Source organism: Colossoma macropomum, unplaced genomic scaffold (assembly GCF_904425465.1).
Source record: "Colossoma macropomum unplaced genomic scaffold, Colossoma_macropomum, whole genome shotgun sequence".
Lineage (NCBI taxonomy): Eukaryota > Metazoa > Chordata > Actinopteri > Characiformes > Serrasalmidae > Colossoma > Colossoma macropomum.
In genome coordinates, this window is record NW_023494786.1 from 31,510,948 (window position 1) to 31,527,496 (window position 16,549).

The 16,549-nt window shown below is 36.8% G+C and overlaps 1 protein-coding gene across 1 annotated transcript; it reads right to left on the minus strand.

Annotated features, from left to right (window-relative positions):
• Positions 1-3,908: 3,908 nt before the first annotated feature.
• On the minus strand, positions 3,909-9,765 carry LOC118826713. The gene is made up of 8 exons (XM_036597765.1): positions 8,949-9,765; positions 7,147-7,362; positions 5,381-5,544; positions 5,216-5,281; positions 5,061-5,138; positions 4,728-4,805; positions 4,552-4,629; positions 3,909-3,941 (listed from the first exon to the last, which is right to left on the minus strand). The coding sequence occupies exons 1-8, from the start codon at positions 9,055-9,057 to the stop codon at positions 3,909-3,911; spliced, it is 822 nt and encodes a 273-aa protein (XP_036453658.1). The 5' UTR covers positions 9,058-9,765.
• Positions 9,766-16,549: the final 6,784 nt, after the last annotated feature.

Below are 16,549 nucleotides of genomic sequence, written 5' to 3' on the forward strand. Positions count from 1 at the left end.
ACTGTTAATGTAAACTAAAATTAATAATAATATCCAAAGCACTATTGATATTGAACATTTTAAAAGTAATAGTCGATGACTGTTAGTGAGCTGCGTTTTACCTCTTGCTCTCTATAGGCAAATTTCAATCAGACAGTAAAGGAACATGCTAACGTCACTACACGTACAGATCTGTTATTTAGCTAACCTAGCTAGCTGTTCCCTTGCTATTGCATGGCTACATCTAACACTAACTGCTAACCTCCTTGACTAAAAAAATAATTAATGAACTCATAAAGAAACGCTTTATGTTCAGCACTCAAAAACATGTAAACACTCCTCATATTATAAATCACGTGAGTGTGATTCACAGGGTGCATAAAATGACTAATAAAATATTAAATTGTAATTTAAAGGTGAAACTAATAGTGAACATTGTGTTGTTTTGCAGTGGAGGTGTCTTAGAACGTAGGATGAAGTGCACAACAGGGTACAGAGCTTAAAAATGAAGGTTCTTCAGTAGTTCTGTCATTAACGCTGTATAATCTCATTAAGATTTTGGAAGCAGCTACATTTCTTAAACAGCTGGACTCAGTAGTGATGCCACTAGATCCTATAGTCTGTAATGATTGTTACCACGGGTACCATAGCTTATCAGACTTTCTTTTCAGATGTAGCTAACAAAACTGAACACTCAGTATCAACAAACCACAGAAATGTGAGAATAAACGTGTAACTGAGACTTATGAGAGTTTATAATGGCTCAAAAGGAGGAGACTCAGTTACTTATGGTCATACACTGCAGTGGGGCATAAAGGTGTGGAGAGATGTCTTCACTGTTAAATTATCAGTTAATTCTTATATTGTTATTTAGGGATTTCGGCTCTCACAAATCTTACTGGTGAATAAAAATGGTGATAATCTAGCAACTAACATCCGGGTCAGCGGGCTAAACACAGCTCTAACCTGGCTAGAAATGTAGCACAGAGATATTTACAAAAGAGGAGTGTTTATGTCAATAAAAGCTGAAAAATCATCTTACCTCACAGTTCTCCCTAATTCACTCTAACAGCATTAAGTTATGTTTATAAACAATGTTTATAAACAGAAAATAAAGCGCTCATCTTATTAACTGAGTTGTTCCATCTTCAGAGCTGTTGACTGATGAGACACTTCTTGTTTGATAAGATTAAAAGATAAAAATATAATGTTTTTCGTCTGTACATAAGAGTCTTCAGCGCACTGTGGGTCTCTGATAGTGAATTATAATAGTTATATAATACTTATATTACTTATGATACACAAAATCTGACACATATTTGTCTAATGCTTTAGTTCATGATGATGTAAGAAGGAATTGAGTCCTTTGTTCCAGGAAGCATCTGATCACAGCATTAACTTGTGTGTCTCTGTAAATGGTACAAAAAGCCCAAAACTCACAGGATAATACAAACTTACCTGTATAATAACGACTAAAGGAGCTGGGCTGCAGTAACCGGGATAATAAGAGGTTGTTGGTTCACCTTCTTCACTGTTCCCATCCTTCATCTCCTGTGTACTCAGGTGGAAAAGCCATTTGATGGCTAACAATATCAGACTCAGATGACATTAACAGCTTAAAATATGATTTGAGGCTCTCAGGACAAAATAAGCGCATGACACCTGTTTAAGTTTAACTGTGTATTTCAGCTTCAACTTCTTTTGTCACTTATGTATTCTTAATATACTGTTAGGTTATTTAGTTTGATCAGTTTATGAACCAAAAATCCACCCAGAGAATCAGAAAGAACTTGTCTTCCAGTTGCACAAATACACTATAGGCACTAATGTATAAAATTATTTTAGCTGGTTTACATTTTTTTTATAGAATTACAAAAATATAGAACTACTGGCTGTTCTTTAGATTACAAAAGGAAAATAAACAGAACAATATAAACCTTTAAAATGTATGAAAAGCAGAAAATACATTCTTCTTTATTGCTTCATGAATGCAATTAAATATGATGTTCAGAATAAAAAAACATTTTTATTAAGTAGCAGTGAAACAGAATAATGTGTCAAAGGCTAAATGGAATATAGAAGGCAATATTCATATTTACTATTCATTCACATAGTCAGAACAAATTTAAATAATGCAACAGCTCAAATAAAAATAATGTACAAAAATATGTACTTTAGGAATTGTGTATGAGAATGAGATGACTGACATAATCCACAGTAGAAACCATTAAGACTTACAGCTGCGTATTGGCGTTTTTGGACCAAAACCTTGTATCTTTAAAATGGCAACATACAGCAGAAGGAAAAAAGGACTTTCAGTCTACAATATATGGTCAAAAGTATGTGGACACCTGACCATCACACCTATATGAACCTGTTGGACACCCCATTCCAAAACTATGGCCATTAATATGACTCTTTGCGACTATAACAGTCTCCACTCCTAAAGATTCAAGATTTTGGAGTGTGTTTGTGGGAATTTGTGTCCATTCAGTCAAAAGAGCATTTATGAGGTCAGACACTGATGTTAAACGAGAAGACCTGGCTTGTGGTTGCAGTTCAGTTTTGAACCCTGTAGTGAGGGATGCAACAGAGGATAGGAGATGTTTATGTGCTACTCGCTTCAACACTCAACAGCCCTGCTCTGTGAGCTTGCATGGTCTAGCGCTTCATAGCTGAGCTGTTGTTTCTCCTGTTCCATTTCTCAATAATAGCACTTACAGTTGACCCGGGCAGATCCAGCAGGACAGAAATGTCACAAACTGACTTGAGGCAAAAGACATCCTATAATAGTGTCATATTTAAAGTCACTGAGCTCATCTGTACGACCCTCTATTGCCAGTGTTTGTCTATGGAGACTGCATGACTATGTGCTTTAATTTATACACTTGTTAGCAATGAGTGTTCCTGAAATACCTGAACTCAGTAATTAGGAGTGTCCACGTACTTTTGGCCGTATAGTCTGAATTTATGTAAAGATTTTCTATTTTGTAATTTTGTAGCATTTCTATAGGTCCATTTGTCATAAAATGTTCACACAACATAAAGGACAGCTAGTATTTTCAAATTACATCAAAAAATAAACAATTACAAAAATAAGATAATGTTTTGTTCCAAACGTAACAATATGCTGAAGTGGCAAATGTTGCACAGCTTATGCTCTTTGCTTATAAACATGGCAGCTGAAATTAAGACTGGAAAACAACAATAACAAATAATAATAATAATAATAATACAGAGACATTATGAAACAAGAAAGACGAAGGAAAAACAAAACTCTTACTAAAAAGGACAGAAAAAACTGAAACACATTACATTCAACAAAGCCAAACTGAATACTGAATACTGCACACTGAATTTGTCTTTCTGACTCCACCTCATGGTTTGATTAACATTCCAGTTGGAATTTAGTTTATTTCAGTTAAAACAAAACTGCATGAATGAATTTAATGGAAACCTGAATGGCTGCCTGCAGATTTTAGTAATCAAGGCTATGAGATGTGTTTATGGTGAGATTAGTAATTGTGATGAGATTAACCAAAGCCTTCTCTCCTCGTTTCCTCTCCTTGACACTTCTCATTGTCTAGTTCATAGTTCACAAGTATATATCTTATCTGAAAAGGTTTTATCATGTATCAATACTAAATTTAAATGTATTCATTTAGAAGACACTCTTATCAAGGGTGGCTTATATAATGTGCACACAGTGGAATCCAAAGCAATACAAAGTACCCAGAATATCTGTAATGATCTTCTTAATAAATACTAATGCAGACTTGATGTAGTCTCTGCTGAGGTTTTCTGTCAATACTGAAAGGAAAAGAGTGTTGATTTAATGAGCGCTCCAGTTAACAAGTTAACAAAAGTCTGAATAATGAATATACACAGTGCACACTTACCCTGAGAGTCTCATAATAACAACGCAGGATTCAACGCCTCTCATTACGAAAGCCGGTAAAATACTGAAAAATAAAAGAACATAAAAAACTTAGAGAGCTAAAGATTGCTCACTATGTATAAGCAAACATTCATTATGTAAGGTAGTGGTGCTTTATTGCAAAAAAAAAAGCCTTAAAAACTTTCTAGCTGCCATTAGTTCTTCCTTCTTACTTCACAGTAAGCTTTAGTAATTTTGTTGTTAACAATAAGCAATTAATAGGCTATAAACATTTGATTTATTAAACCTATTGCAAAAACTGCCAACCCAAACTCAGAACTGCCAAATCAAGAATAAAGTTAATGTTTTCAAGATTTAATTGTATATTTAACACAATCTTAAAAGTGTATCAGGCACTGTTTGCCTTTTTATTAGCGCATTCTGCAGAACAGAAAATACAACTGGCACCATTTAAAACTGTATGCAGCCTTTCAGTCACTTAGTTTCAGACTCAGTGTGAAAAATGTCATTACTATTTTTGTGTACCTTTAAAAAAATTGTATTCATGAATAAAAACTGTACATTGTGAAATCAAGCCTTGTGAAAAGGTTTTAAAGTCAACTCAGAGTTCAAAAATTAGCAAAATAAACACCCCGAACAAACACCCCCATAATTTAAGAGTGCTGCAGACTTACTGTCAGAGTGTCATAATCAGACGCCATGGTTGCAGGGTTGAGGGTTGAGTATGTGTCACTGGCAGCGCCTGTAACATTCTACAGGAAAAAAAACATGGATCTGAACACTCTGCATAGTAATAATTACACACACACACACACACACACACACACCACACAAAACACTGTAGACTTACTGTCAGAGTGTCATAATCAGACGTCATGGTTGCAGGGTTGAGGGTTGAGTATGTGTCACTGGCAGCGCCTGTAACATTCTACAGGAAAAAAAACATGGATCTGAACACTCTGCATAGTAATAATTACACACACACACACACACCACACAAAACACTGTAGACTTACTGTCAGAGTGTCATAATCAGACGTCATGGTTGCAGGGTTGAGGGTTGAGTATGTGTCACTGGTAGCACCTGTAACATTCTACAGGGAAAAAACATGGATCTGAACACTCTGCATAGTAATAGGTACACACACACACACACACACCACACAAAACACTGTAGACTTACTGTCAGAGTGTCGTAATCAGACGCCATGGTTGCAGGGTTGAGGGTTGAGTATGTGTCACTGGTAGCACCTGTAACATTCTACAGGGAAAAAACATGGATCTGAACACTCTGCATAGTAATAGGTACACACACACACACACAAACACTGGACTTACTGTCAGAGTGTCGTAATCTGAGGACATGGTAACTGGGTTCAGAGCTGTGTATGTATCGTCTTCAGTCTTTCAGATAGAGATCAGGAGAACACAGTTTCAGTCTTTATTCAGAAGCCTAATGTTATGTTTATATTCATAAACGTAGACAGTAAAACATTTCAGTACCTGGACATCAGTGTCTCGCTCTGCTGCTCTCCTCCTCCTGATCACAAACCACATCAACACTGATCCAGTGATGAGTATCACAGTCAGAGAGACGGTCAGAGTGACGGTCAGAGAGACGTTCGCTGTCACAGCGACGAGCTTCAGCACTTCACTGTGTTCTGGACCTTCAGAAACAAACCCATTCAGTTACAGCAGGTGAAAAGCTGAGGATGAGCAAATGTTTCTTGCTTTACATTGTGAGTGAAATACATTATTGAATAATTGTCAGTGACCCTCCATCAGTAATGATCACCCACACCTGTCCTATTGTAACCTGTGTTATTTTGCAAAGTTTTGCTTAAAGTATAGTAATTCTAGTTTTTCATCTTTCAGTATTCTGGCCCTGTTTGCCTCGTTCCTTATGATTATGGATTTGCTTAGTGTGATTTTGCTTTTTCAGAACTGTCACAGTAAAAACTGACCATCTAAAACATTAAACTGCTTTGTTTAAATGACATATTTTTGCACTACCATTTTATGGATTGCCAAGAACAACAAATGTCAGAGAGCAAAACACCGAATACATGCTTGGCACACATGCACACATATAGACACACAATGCATGCAAATACATCTATTGTGAATAAATGCATTTATGTGTATACAGTATCTATGAGAGTATGTATATCAGAAACCCAGCTAAAAACAAAACTAAATATGTTTTAAAACAACACTTTATTCTTTGTAATGACCTGCATTCTTGAAATGCAAAACAAGGTTTTCTTGCAATACTTAAATATTAGTGGAATGTTGCTGCTCTTCAGAACTAGCATGCATTGAAATTGGGAATAAGAAAGAGCTAGTAAACATGAATTATTATTGCTCTCTCTCTCTCTCTCTCTCTCTCTCTTTCTCTCTCTCTCTCTCTCTCTATACATATATATATATCTTGCAGTCTACAAACTAAAGACCCATCTCTTTGTGAAGCCGCTAAGTGAGCACTAAACTAAGTGTTTATTGAAATTCATTGTATTCCACTTGCACTACGTTTAACTTTGTATCTTTCTTTTTAGGTATCCACAACGGCTTTTGTGTCTGGCAGTGTCTGAGCTCAGGGGTAGTTTGAACTCTAACCTATTTGTACTAGTTAGGATACATTTTCTGAGTGGACAACAAAGCACTCAACCAAGAATGGTGTAAGTGACGTAAGTATTAAGTGACAAAGCAATTGTGATTTTTGGACGTCTCACCCTGCGTTATTTCAAGATCAAAAAATCAAAAAGAACAGTTTGCTTACATGGTCACTAAATAAGTGAACAGAGTACACAATTTTAATCATTCAACACATTTTCATCCATCCAACAATTGATCAGTGGTAAACAGTGCTGCTAACTAGGAGAGAGGAGCTGATTAGCATTAGCTTAGCTAGCATAAGCAGGTAATGAGAGGAAAAAAACAAGTTGAGAACTTCTGAGCTTCTCAACTGATAAGCAGATATTTTACATATTAACAGTTTACATAAAAATTACATGAAAAAAGAACAGTGTGAATTAAATAAAATTTAAATAAATTAAATATTTAAATATTTAAATTTTCCCATGCACCTGATCACAATGGACTCTAGATGTGTTCTTAATATATTCTGATTCTGCTACTTTTATATGTGTTGTACTGGAATGAGTTAATAAATACATTAAGGACAGTATTCAGTCATCACTACAGTATATTTATGTAAAAGTATAATATTTCATAGAATTCTACCCAACTCTGAGAACATGTAGACCTACCTCTGCTTCCTAAAGCACAAGAATACTGGCGTATATCCTCACTGCTCGCTGACTCCAAGTAGAGTTTGTTGTATTTGGTGGGTTTGTTGGTTACAGGCTCTCCGTTCCTGTACCAGATGTAAGTGGGGCTGTTGGGCAGAATGCAGGCAGAGCTACAGGTCAGTGTTAGTGTCTGACCTTCTGATGGACTGCTGGGACTTGCTCTCACCTGAAGGTCTGAGCAAAGAAAAATATTTTTCATATTTTTCAAATTCTGACATATTGTGGGCTTAGAATTTTTATTGAGTTATTGAGTTATGCACATATAAACAATTGATGCTAATTGTTTGATTAGGTTTATTATTTCTTGTTTCTTTTTGAGCATACTTATTTTTTTTGTTATTCCTATTCTCAATGATTAATGTACTGTATTTATATACATTATGAAATACAGGATGAAACCTCTGTTTGAAGTGCTAATTTCTTGATAATTCTCATTTGAATTTTTTTTTTTTCAGTTCTCTGGATTTGACTCAGGAAATATTTGCAAATACTTATAAATTAAATGTACATGATACAGTGTGTTACCCTGTAGTATTCTAAATCAGCCCCTTATATATATCTACGTTTCAAACATTTTAAGTGTTTATGAGAAGAGAGTTTCTATCTGAAACAGTGTGGTGAGATTCTATTGCAGTTTGGGTTTGTTAGCAGATGGAATCTTAATTCTAAACACAATCATCAAAAACATGTCCCAAGTGTTTTTAGTGTTACATCTGATGAAACAGACACGCTTCTATTTTAATCGTTAGAAAAGTTTCCATCCAAATGATTTTTTAAAATGAAAAATGTTTTAACGCTTCAAAAAAGTTTGTTGATATAGGCTATGGTCACATACTTTGCTGGTAATATTTTATTTTAGTGTCATGTGACAGATTTTCCCTTATGTGCCTCTTCAAACAAACCCATACAGTGTGGACAAGAGGTAGAGCTGCACTGAGGAGGAGAAAAGTGCTTCTAAAAGGAACTCTGACAATTTTTTTTTTTTACTGAGACGAGCAGAACAGACTACAGCCTTTCTGAATGGAGAGCTGAAACAGAGAAACAGGATCTGTCAGCTCCACTAAAAAAATAAATAAATAATAAACTAAAATAAACAGAATGTGCTTGTCAGTAGGTCAGTAGGCATGACAAAGTCAGAGCTACAGAAGTTGCAACACAGTTTCACAAGCTGGAAATGCACATCTAACATTCACAAAACCTACTGTCCTGCTTAATTGTTTCACATTTATTTTTTTCACTTGCATTTAATATCAGTCACACTTTCAGTAGTGTTCAAAACTCTATTTAAAATCTTAATCTGCTAAAAATTTGTTGATTCTGGTGGTCTGGTAGTTGCAGAGCTGTGGGGGCTGCATTCCTCTCCGATACTGTTTAATTAGAGAAAAAGGAGAAAAAAAGCTGATATTCCTGCCTGAAGCTGTGACGTGGTGGAGCTGAGTTGGAGGCAGTGTGGACTGGACGCCCTGTATTTGGCTTTACTTATGCTAAGCTTATGTGACGCTAATGTGTTGTATCTGGTGTGCATTTGCATTAAGGGTTCTTAGAGTTGAAAGATTCCATCTATGTTTGTTCCATCCCAGAAAAAGATTTTTCCAAATATTGTAGGATTTTAATGTTCAGTGACTTTAAGATATGAATCTTAATTCTATCTTCAGTCTCTCAAAACTGCAATTAATTCATATAAAACGTTAAAATTCTAAGCCCACAGTGTACAGCAGATCCAGAAAAAATCAAACTTGGACACAGGTGAGGACAGTTACCTGGAACATTCAGAATGACTCCAGGTCTACCAGAGAATCGCCCTCCTGTAGTGTTAGTAACAAATCTAAAGTGATATTCTCCAGAGTCGTTCTTTCTCACGTCTCTCATTCTCAGATTGCAGTTTCCTTCTTTATCCCCAAGAAACTGAACTCGACCAGCAAACCGGTCATCCAGACCCAGATCCTTCGGCTCCACTTTAGACTCGTAATGCCAGAATGTTTCATTAACTGTGAGATGACTGGGATGTGAATAAGTGCAGAGAAAGTCCACTGATGATCCCTCCACAGCACACAGTCTTCTGTCTGAATACCTCACATTCCAACAGTTCTCATCAAAAACACCTGTAAAAGTAAAACATTACTTTTTCATTTGAATCAGATCATAAACATAAAGTTATAAACAGCTCTGATACTCACACACTGCACTGGAATAGGTTTCATGGCTGACTGTGATGACAGAGCAGGAGTAGCTGCCAGGATCGCTGGATGAAACCAAAGTGCTCTGGTTGGTTTTCCTGTTGATTCTTCCTCCATTTTTAGACCAGTGGTAATAAGATTCAGAAGTCAAATTGCAGGACGTGATACAGGTCAGTTCTCTCTGATTTACAGGGAGAAGACGTACCGTCACCTGCAGGTCTGAGCAGAAATAATGTTATAGATACAGAAGAACAAATATGTACAGCTCTATATAAAAGTCAGAGACCACTCTTCATTTATTTAATTTCCAGTAAAAACACCCTCCAAGTACAAATGATTCCTTTTTCAGCATCAGAAAAAAAGCAGAAAACATCTGTTTAACAAAACATTACACAGAAGCCTCAATGACCAAATCTAATATATATTTTTTCCAGTATTTAGTGTGTCCACTCTTTACCTTTATTACAGCTTCCATTCTTTTTTCAGTTTTTCAAAGAAATTTGATAGAATATTTTTCCACGCTTCTTGTAAAGCTGAGAGTTCAGTCTCAGAAGTTAGTTTCACTTTCTGCCTCTCCAAGTAAAACCAGTTACAAATTTAAACTCTCATCAGTACATTTCACATCTCAGATGTCCAGTTTTGGTGTTTGGGGTGCAAATTTGGTCTGTTCAGTCAGAGGACACTAATGTTGGAAGGCTTGAAATAAAAAAGAAATCAGGACTGCATATTTTAATGCACAGTTACTGTTTATTTGGTAAATGTAACATACTGGGGGAAAATAAAACATAAACATGTGTCCTGTGCAAAAGTTAATGCACATTTTCTTTAAAGTTTAAAAGCTCTTACAAATGTTTGAAATGTTTAGTGCTGTTCTGTGTTCTGGAAATAAATGCATTCATTTATATTAAAAATGTTTAAGCATTTATAAAGTATGATTTTATGCAAATGCTCCACCTTAACCCTTTCATTTTGAACTCCCTCAAGAGTGAAATGGGTGAGAAAATCTTATGCCTCAATTTAATTATCCAATGAGCTGCAAAGCAAAGATTTGCATCTTTCTTGCATCTTTTTTCACTTTTTTCACTTTCACAACCATTTTCATGGTTGCAGTGTTGTTGGTAGGTAAAAAATAGCAATAATTTTGTAGAATGAGTAAATAAAAATCAAAAGGAGAAATTAACAGTTGGTGTAATACATACATTCAGTGATGTAGGTCACTTTGAGCCTAGTTATCCTGCACTCAAATATGATATTTCTGCAAATCTTAGTGCACAATTTCTATTTCTTTGAAGAGTTTAACATAAATTAAAATATTCTCTGTAGAGGATGTGTTAACATATTTTCAACAAAACATGTCATTTGAACTGAGGCAAATTTTTGCATCTGACTCTATATGCAATATGTCAGAATATACTGTATGATGTTTTAGCACCGGAATTTCAAATTAATATTCTAGCAAATCCCCTGTACAAATAATTCAACATCACAAAAATAGTTAATTACCTGAAACTGTTAGTCTGACTGCTGAGCTGAGAGATCTCTCTCCTCCTCCTGTGATGATCATGAGCTGATATTCTCCTGAGTCTCTCTCTCTCAGGTCTGTTATTGTGAGAGTAGAGCCGAACCCATTATCAGTGTATCTCACTCGTCCTGCGTAGTCTGAGTCTAAAGCTAAATCCTCTGGATCTTCCTCATTCCTCCATTTAGCCTTTAGTTTGGGGCTGAACCAGAAGCTTTGCTGAGGTTTGGTGGTGGTTAAATAAGAGCAGATCAGGTTCACTGCTGATTCTCTCAGAGCGCAGACAGTCTGAGGACTGCAGTACACGGTCACTCTCTGACCCAGAGAACCTGAAACTGAAACAGTGCACAGATCTCACCAATCTGAACTCCTCACAGACTTACACTGTAGAACTGACTCTAATTCTGATTATTTCTACTCTCAGTAACTTGAAGCTCTTCTGTCTCTGCTACATACAAATGGGTCTGTACAGTCAAAAGACCTGGTAAACCTGACACATTGGCCATTGATAGATTACAACATGTGTAAAATCACATTTCACTGCAATTATGACACTTATATATCACTCTGCATAATAATTATAATCATTATTCTAAGTACTGACTGTAAAACTGCAGTAGCACTTAGTACGTCCAGTATTAGCATCTGAACTTTGTTAGGCTCTATTCTTCTCTTTTTAATGTAACTGTAAATCATTTATAAACATAAAGTTGTAACTGTCCTTAGTTACTACCCACGTCTGATCTTGTATTCATTAATATTTTAAATCATACTGGCAAATCACCTGCCTCAGGCCTTGTCTTAAATTAGGGATGAGTTGAGATTGTGAATTGTCATACAGAGCAGCCAATAAATGCATTCAAACTCTGCTCTGTTAATCAATGTAGCCTTTAATATCAGGTGCGTTGAGGAAAGCAGAGGCAGCACAAAGATCAGTTTCACTTGGATTGTTTTTTGCTGTCTGCCGCTACAAAAACATGTAAAAAATAGTGCGGCATGATGATTTGCTGGTGAGGCATTGTCCCATTAAATGACCCCCTGACACAGGGCCCTCACTGCTGTTTAAGAAAAGACAGCAACCTGTTGCCAGATTGAGCAGATCCCTGTTTTAGCATTTTAATGCACCTTGGTCTAATAATTATTTATCAATTATTTATCAAGTAAAATGTAACATAAAATTCATTAGAATTAAAATGTTGGACAGCTTCAGCTTTAGTGACGTGATTGTATTGGTGTTGTGTGGCACCATATTATCATGTAAAAGTAAGAAAAACTTTGGAAACACTTTCTATAAATTTTGCACATGTACTACATTGTAAATATGCTTTGATAATTTTATACATCATGCATTATTCTTTACAATGCATAACATAAACCATTAAAGCTGCTCATAATTGAGTATGTTTATGTGTGTGACATTATAAAGAAGGAATTTAAGACGTTACAAAGGTCACATAGCGTATGTGTTACTAAGAATATTGTCAATTTTACACACATACAACTAAACTACAGCAATTTTTAAATTCTGATTTAGACGTTCTTGCTCTCTTTATCCACCCAGTCTGTCTCCCAAGTCAGGCCATGCTTTCCTTCAAAAATTATTATCTTTGTTAAACATTAGATACACTGGACTCAGCAAAATCACACAGCAGTTCAGGAAAAGCAGAACAACCCTACCTGGAATAAACAGCAGAATGATCAGTGACAGAACTCCACATCTGCAGCTCATGGTTCCCCCTGACCTGATCACAGTAGAAACAGAGAACTAGCTTGTTTTGTGTATCGTGTTGGGGACGAAGCTGTGTGTTTTACTGTAGTCCATGATGAAGAGGTGGACACAGAAAACCAGAAACAAACAGAAAAGCTGAACAGGACAACTAAACTAAGACACTGAGAGAAACTATTAAATAAAAAACACAGCAGTGCCGCTGGAGTTTTAAACACTGTGTCCACTCACTGTCCACTCTATTAGACACTCCTACCTTGTCGGTCCACCTTGTATATGTAAAGTCAGAGACGATAGCTCATCTGCTGCTGCACAGTTTGTGTTGGTTATCCTCTAGTCCCTCATCAGTGGTCACAGGATGCTGTTGGCTGGATATTTTTGGTTGGTGGACTATTCTCAGTCCAGCAGTGACACTGAGGTGTTTAACAACTCCAGCAGCACTGCTGTGTCTGATCTACTCAGACCAGCACAACACACACTAACACAACACCACCACATCAGTGTTACTGCAGTGCTGAGAATGACCCACCACCCAAATAATACCTGCTCTGTAGGGGGTCCTGTGAGGGTCCTGACCACTGAAGAACAGGGTAAAAAGGGGCTAACAAAGTATGCAGAGAAACAGATGGACTACAGTCTGTAACTGTAGAACTACAAATTCCCCCTGTATGGTCAGTGGACCTGATAAAATGGACAATGAGTGTAGAAATTTAATGCAGTGGCCGGTCAGTGTGTATGCATTCTAAGTTATACACTCATCTAGGCAACTTCCTCTGGAAAACATGACCAACACTACACATCCGTCTAAATACTTTCAGTTAACATTGTAAAACCACAAACTATCACTCACCACCCTGCAGAAATGTTTGGCTGTTTCAGACCTACTGCATTTACCATACAGCAGTTTGAGCTACAGATCAGAGCAGCCAAAACACAGACTGAGGCTGGGTCACACCAACAAGGACTAAATTAAACAGAGTTTAGAGCTGATCAATGATTTATTACTCTAGGTTTTATGTTAAATCGAGTTCTGTTGCACCATTAAATTTTAAACATGGTCTAACAGATCTGTGATTAAAGCCTTAATCTGCCATTAAAACCTTAAACATCCATTCATTTTAGTTGTCTGCCATGATGGATTCGGCAGTATAAATAAACAGCAACAACATTACTCTCCACACTAATCACTGTCTGTAAGTTATGTTTTTATTTTCATTTAGAGTGAAAACTAGCATATATTAAAAACAGCTCTCACAGGCAAAAAAGGGAATTTAGACATTAAATCAGTGCGTTATTAGACTACGAGGCTCAGCGTCAGGAGGAGCTGTTAAGCCAGAATTGAGACGACTGCTTAAATTATATAAAAAACATATCAGCAATTTGAATTGAAATATTTTAAATACAAACATTCTGTATGTTATACTGTAAATGACAGTTTTACTGTAAAAACTCAATCATTTCTTAACCCCTTAAAATCTCAGGCTTATTACATACTAAGGTTTATTATTATTATTATTATTATTATTATTATTAACTACAGGGACTTTAATGCAAACTGGCTGAGCTACTCTTAGGTTATAGGAGGTCTCTTTTTCACTGCAGAGCCGAACGGTTTTGAGCACGGAGGGTAACTGTTCCAGTGGCGTTTCCAAACGTAAACGGTTAGCTAACTGTACTTGGGGCCACAGAACTATTCGGTGGGATGACATAACGACGTAGCTATTCGCTGATTGGTTCTATGTTTATGTCAGTATTGTGCCACAGCATGTTGCTGCATTATTTCAAACTTCAGAACAATCAAATGAGTTCAGTTCGCTCACACAGACGGCAAATAAATGAAAGCAGTTCATGATTTTAAACCCATCATTCAATGAACATCAAAACTTCAATCTAACATCAATTTCTAAATATTAAACAGCGCTGATAACCAGGAGAGCGTAACTGGTTAGCGTTAGCTAGCTAGCAGGCTGCCAGCTCTGCTCACTAGAGAACAGGTTTGATTCTGAGCCAGCTTCTCTCTCCTGGTTAACTTAGCATAGCTGAAGAGATCCAAACACCCCAGCACAGGTTCGGCTCAACTAACTGGTGCTCTGCTATCATAAACGTAGATGATAAACACTTACAACAGCGAGAGCAAAGTCGACTGATTGATGGTGGAGAAAGCCAAAATCGAACCTGTTCTGTAGTGCTTCAAGCTGTAGCCTGCTAGGCTAAGTATGTGCTAGTTTCTAGCAAACCGCTGATTACAAACCCCCGTTTAGAGGATAAAGACTCGTAGCCAAAAGCACAAATTCGATTAATGTTGCTGGTGTTGAAGTGACAAAAAGATAGAATTGTTCTGTGGTGCTTTGAGTGGTACCCTGCCGGGCGATGCTAATGCTAATGTAGCTAGTTATCCGGCTACAGGTGAAACCCACCGCAGTACAGGCTGTTCCAGTAACAGATGCTCAAATACCACCTGTTTAGAGTGTAAAGAAGACGAGACGACGCTGAGAGACTGGAGTTGAGTGACAGACGAAATCTAACATGTTTTGTGGTGCGTGATGTGTGCATGGCTTTTAGCCTGTTAGCAGTTAGCCACTCGTTTGTGTTGTTTTCTTTTGTTAGCCTGGTTCTGATTTAGCGGTACAACAGATGGAAACTGGAACCATAACCGGTCTCACGAGTCCGGACCATCATGGAACGGCCTAGTACAGCCATGAGAACCATTTGGCTCGATGATGGAAAGGCAGCCAAAGTGTGTAGCGAAACTTTGGGCCCGCGGGTGGCGTCTGCCCATATAAGGGTTTAAATCTAAAGCCTAACACTGAATATTATTAGATAAGCCTCTAAGCCTGTTAGCTGTCTGCCAGCAGTTCAGCCTACATTAACTAGTTCAACACTACCACATTCTCACCTGCATATTTAGTCTGTTAAACACACTTAGTAAAATTAAACCACCTAAATTGGAACTTTAGTCACTGAATAAAGTTTAAATCTGAGGTTAAAGTATTGGGGCAACAGGATTAAATTTAATCTAGATTTACTATTAAAATAATCCAGCACTAAAATTTTAGTTTAAATGTAATCATGATTATTTTTAATCTAGGTTTAAAGTAACAGGATTAATAGAAAAACCTTTGCTTAATTCTTGTTCTGTGTTGAAATCCCTTATCAAAGACCTGCAGTTTTGCCACTGTTGGTTTAGTTATGTATTAATAATAACAGAAAGAAAAGCATTTTGCATCGTACTGAACTCAATTCAACCTGACAATTCAGCAATCAACTCATACATACACTGACCACAGTGACCAAACGTTTGCAATCAGCTGTGTTTAGACCATTAAAGTCATGAATATCTGGGTCCAACACAGTTCCTCACAGTTTTAAAGCAGAATGCAGACAGAACAGTCGCGGTAATGAAAATGTTACTTACGTTCTGAGGATTCTCAGACTTTCGTCACTTTACTGGAGCTGAGCTGTGAAGATCGTGTCTGTAGCGTATTCTGTGTCTAGTGTGATTATCTGTGTGAGAGCGCCTCAACGTCCAGCTCTGACTTCCTTCCTTTTTATTGAAAAAAACTTTGCTCTAGTTACAGTTTATTTACTACTGTCATACAATCAATCAGGCTAATTTATACTAGAGATTCTAGACTTATATAAAACAATATATTAAGCATGCAAGACTGCATGTTTGTCTAATCATATGTTAAAATTACCCACAGTGTTTTGCTGAAACAGAAAAAGGAGGTCATAACCCACTAACATAGCCAGTGGGTTTGATGCAAAGGCCTCTGCTATGTCCAGTCAATGTGTTAGTCTGACCTGAGACACCTCCACCTAATGAGCTAAATAAGAGAAAAATTGTTCATTTTTATAACCCACAGTAAGTCGTACTGTATCCTAAACAACACTGACACATCTGCACAACCTTAATGAAGACCTGGATGAGGTTTGAGC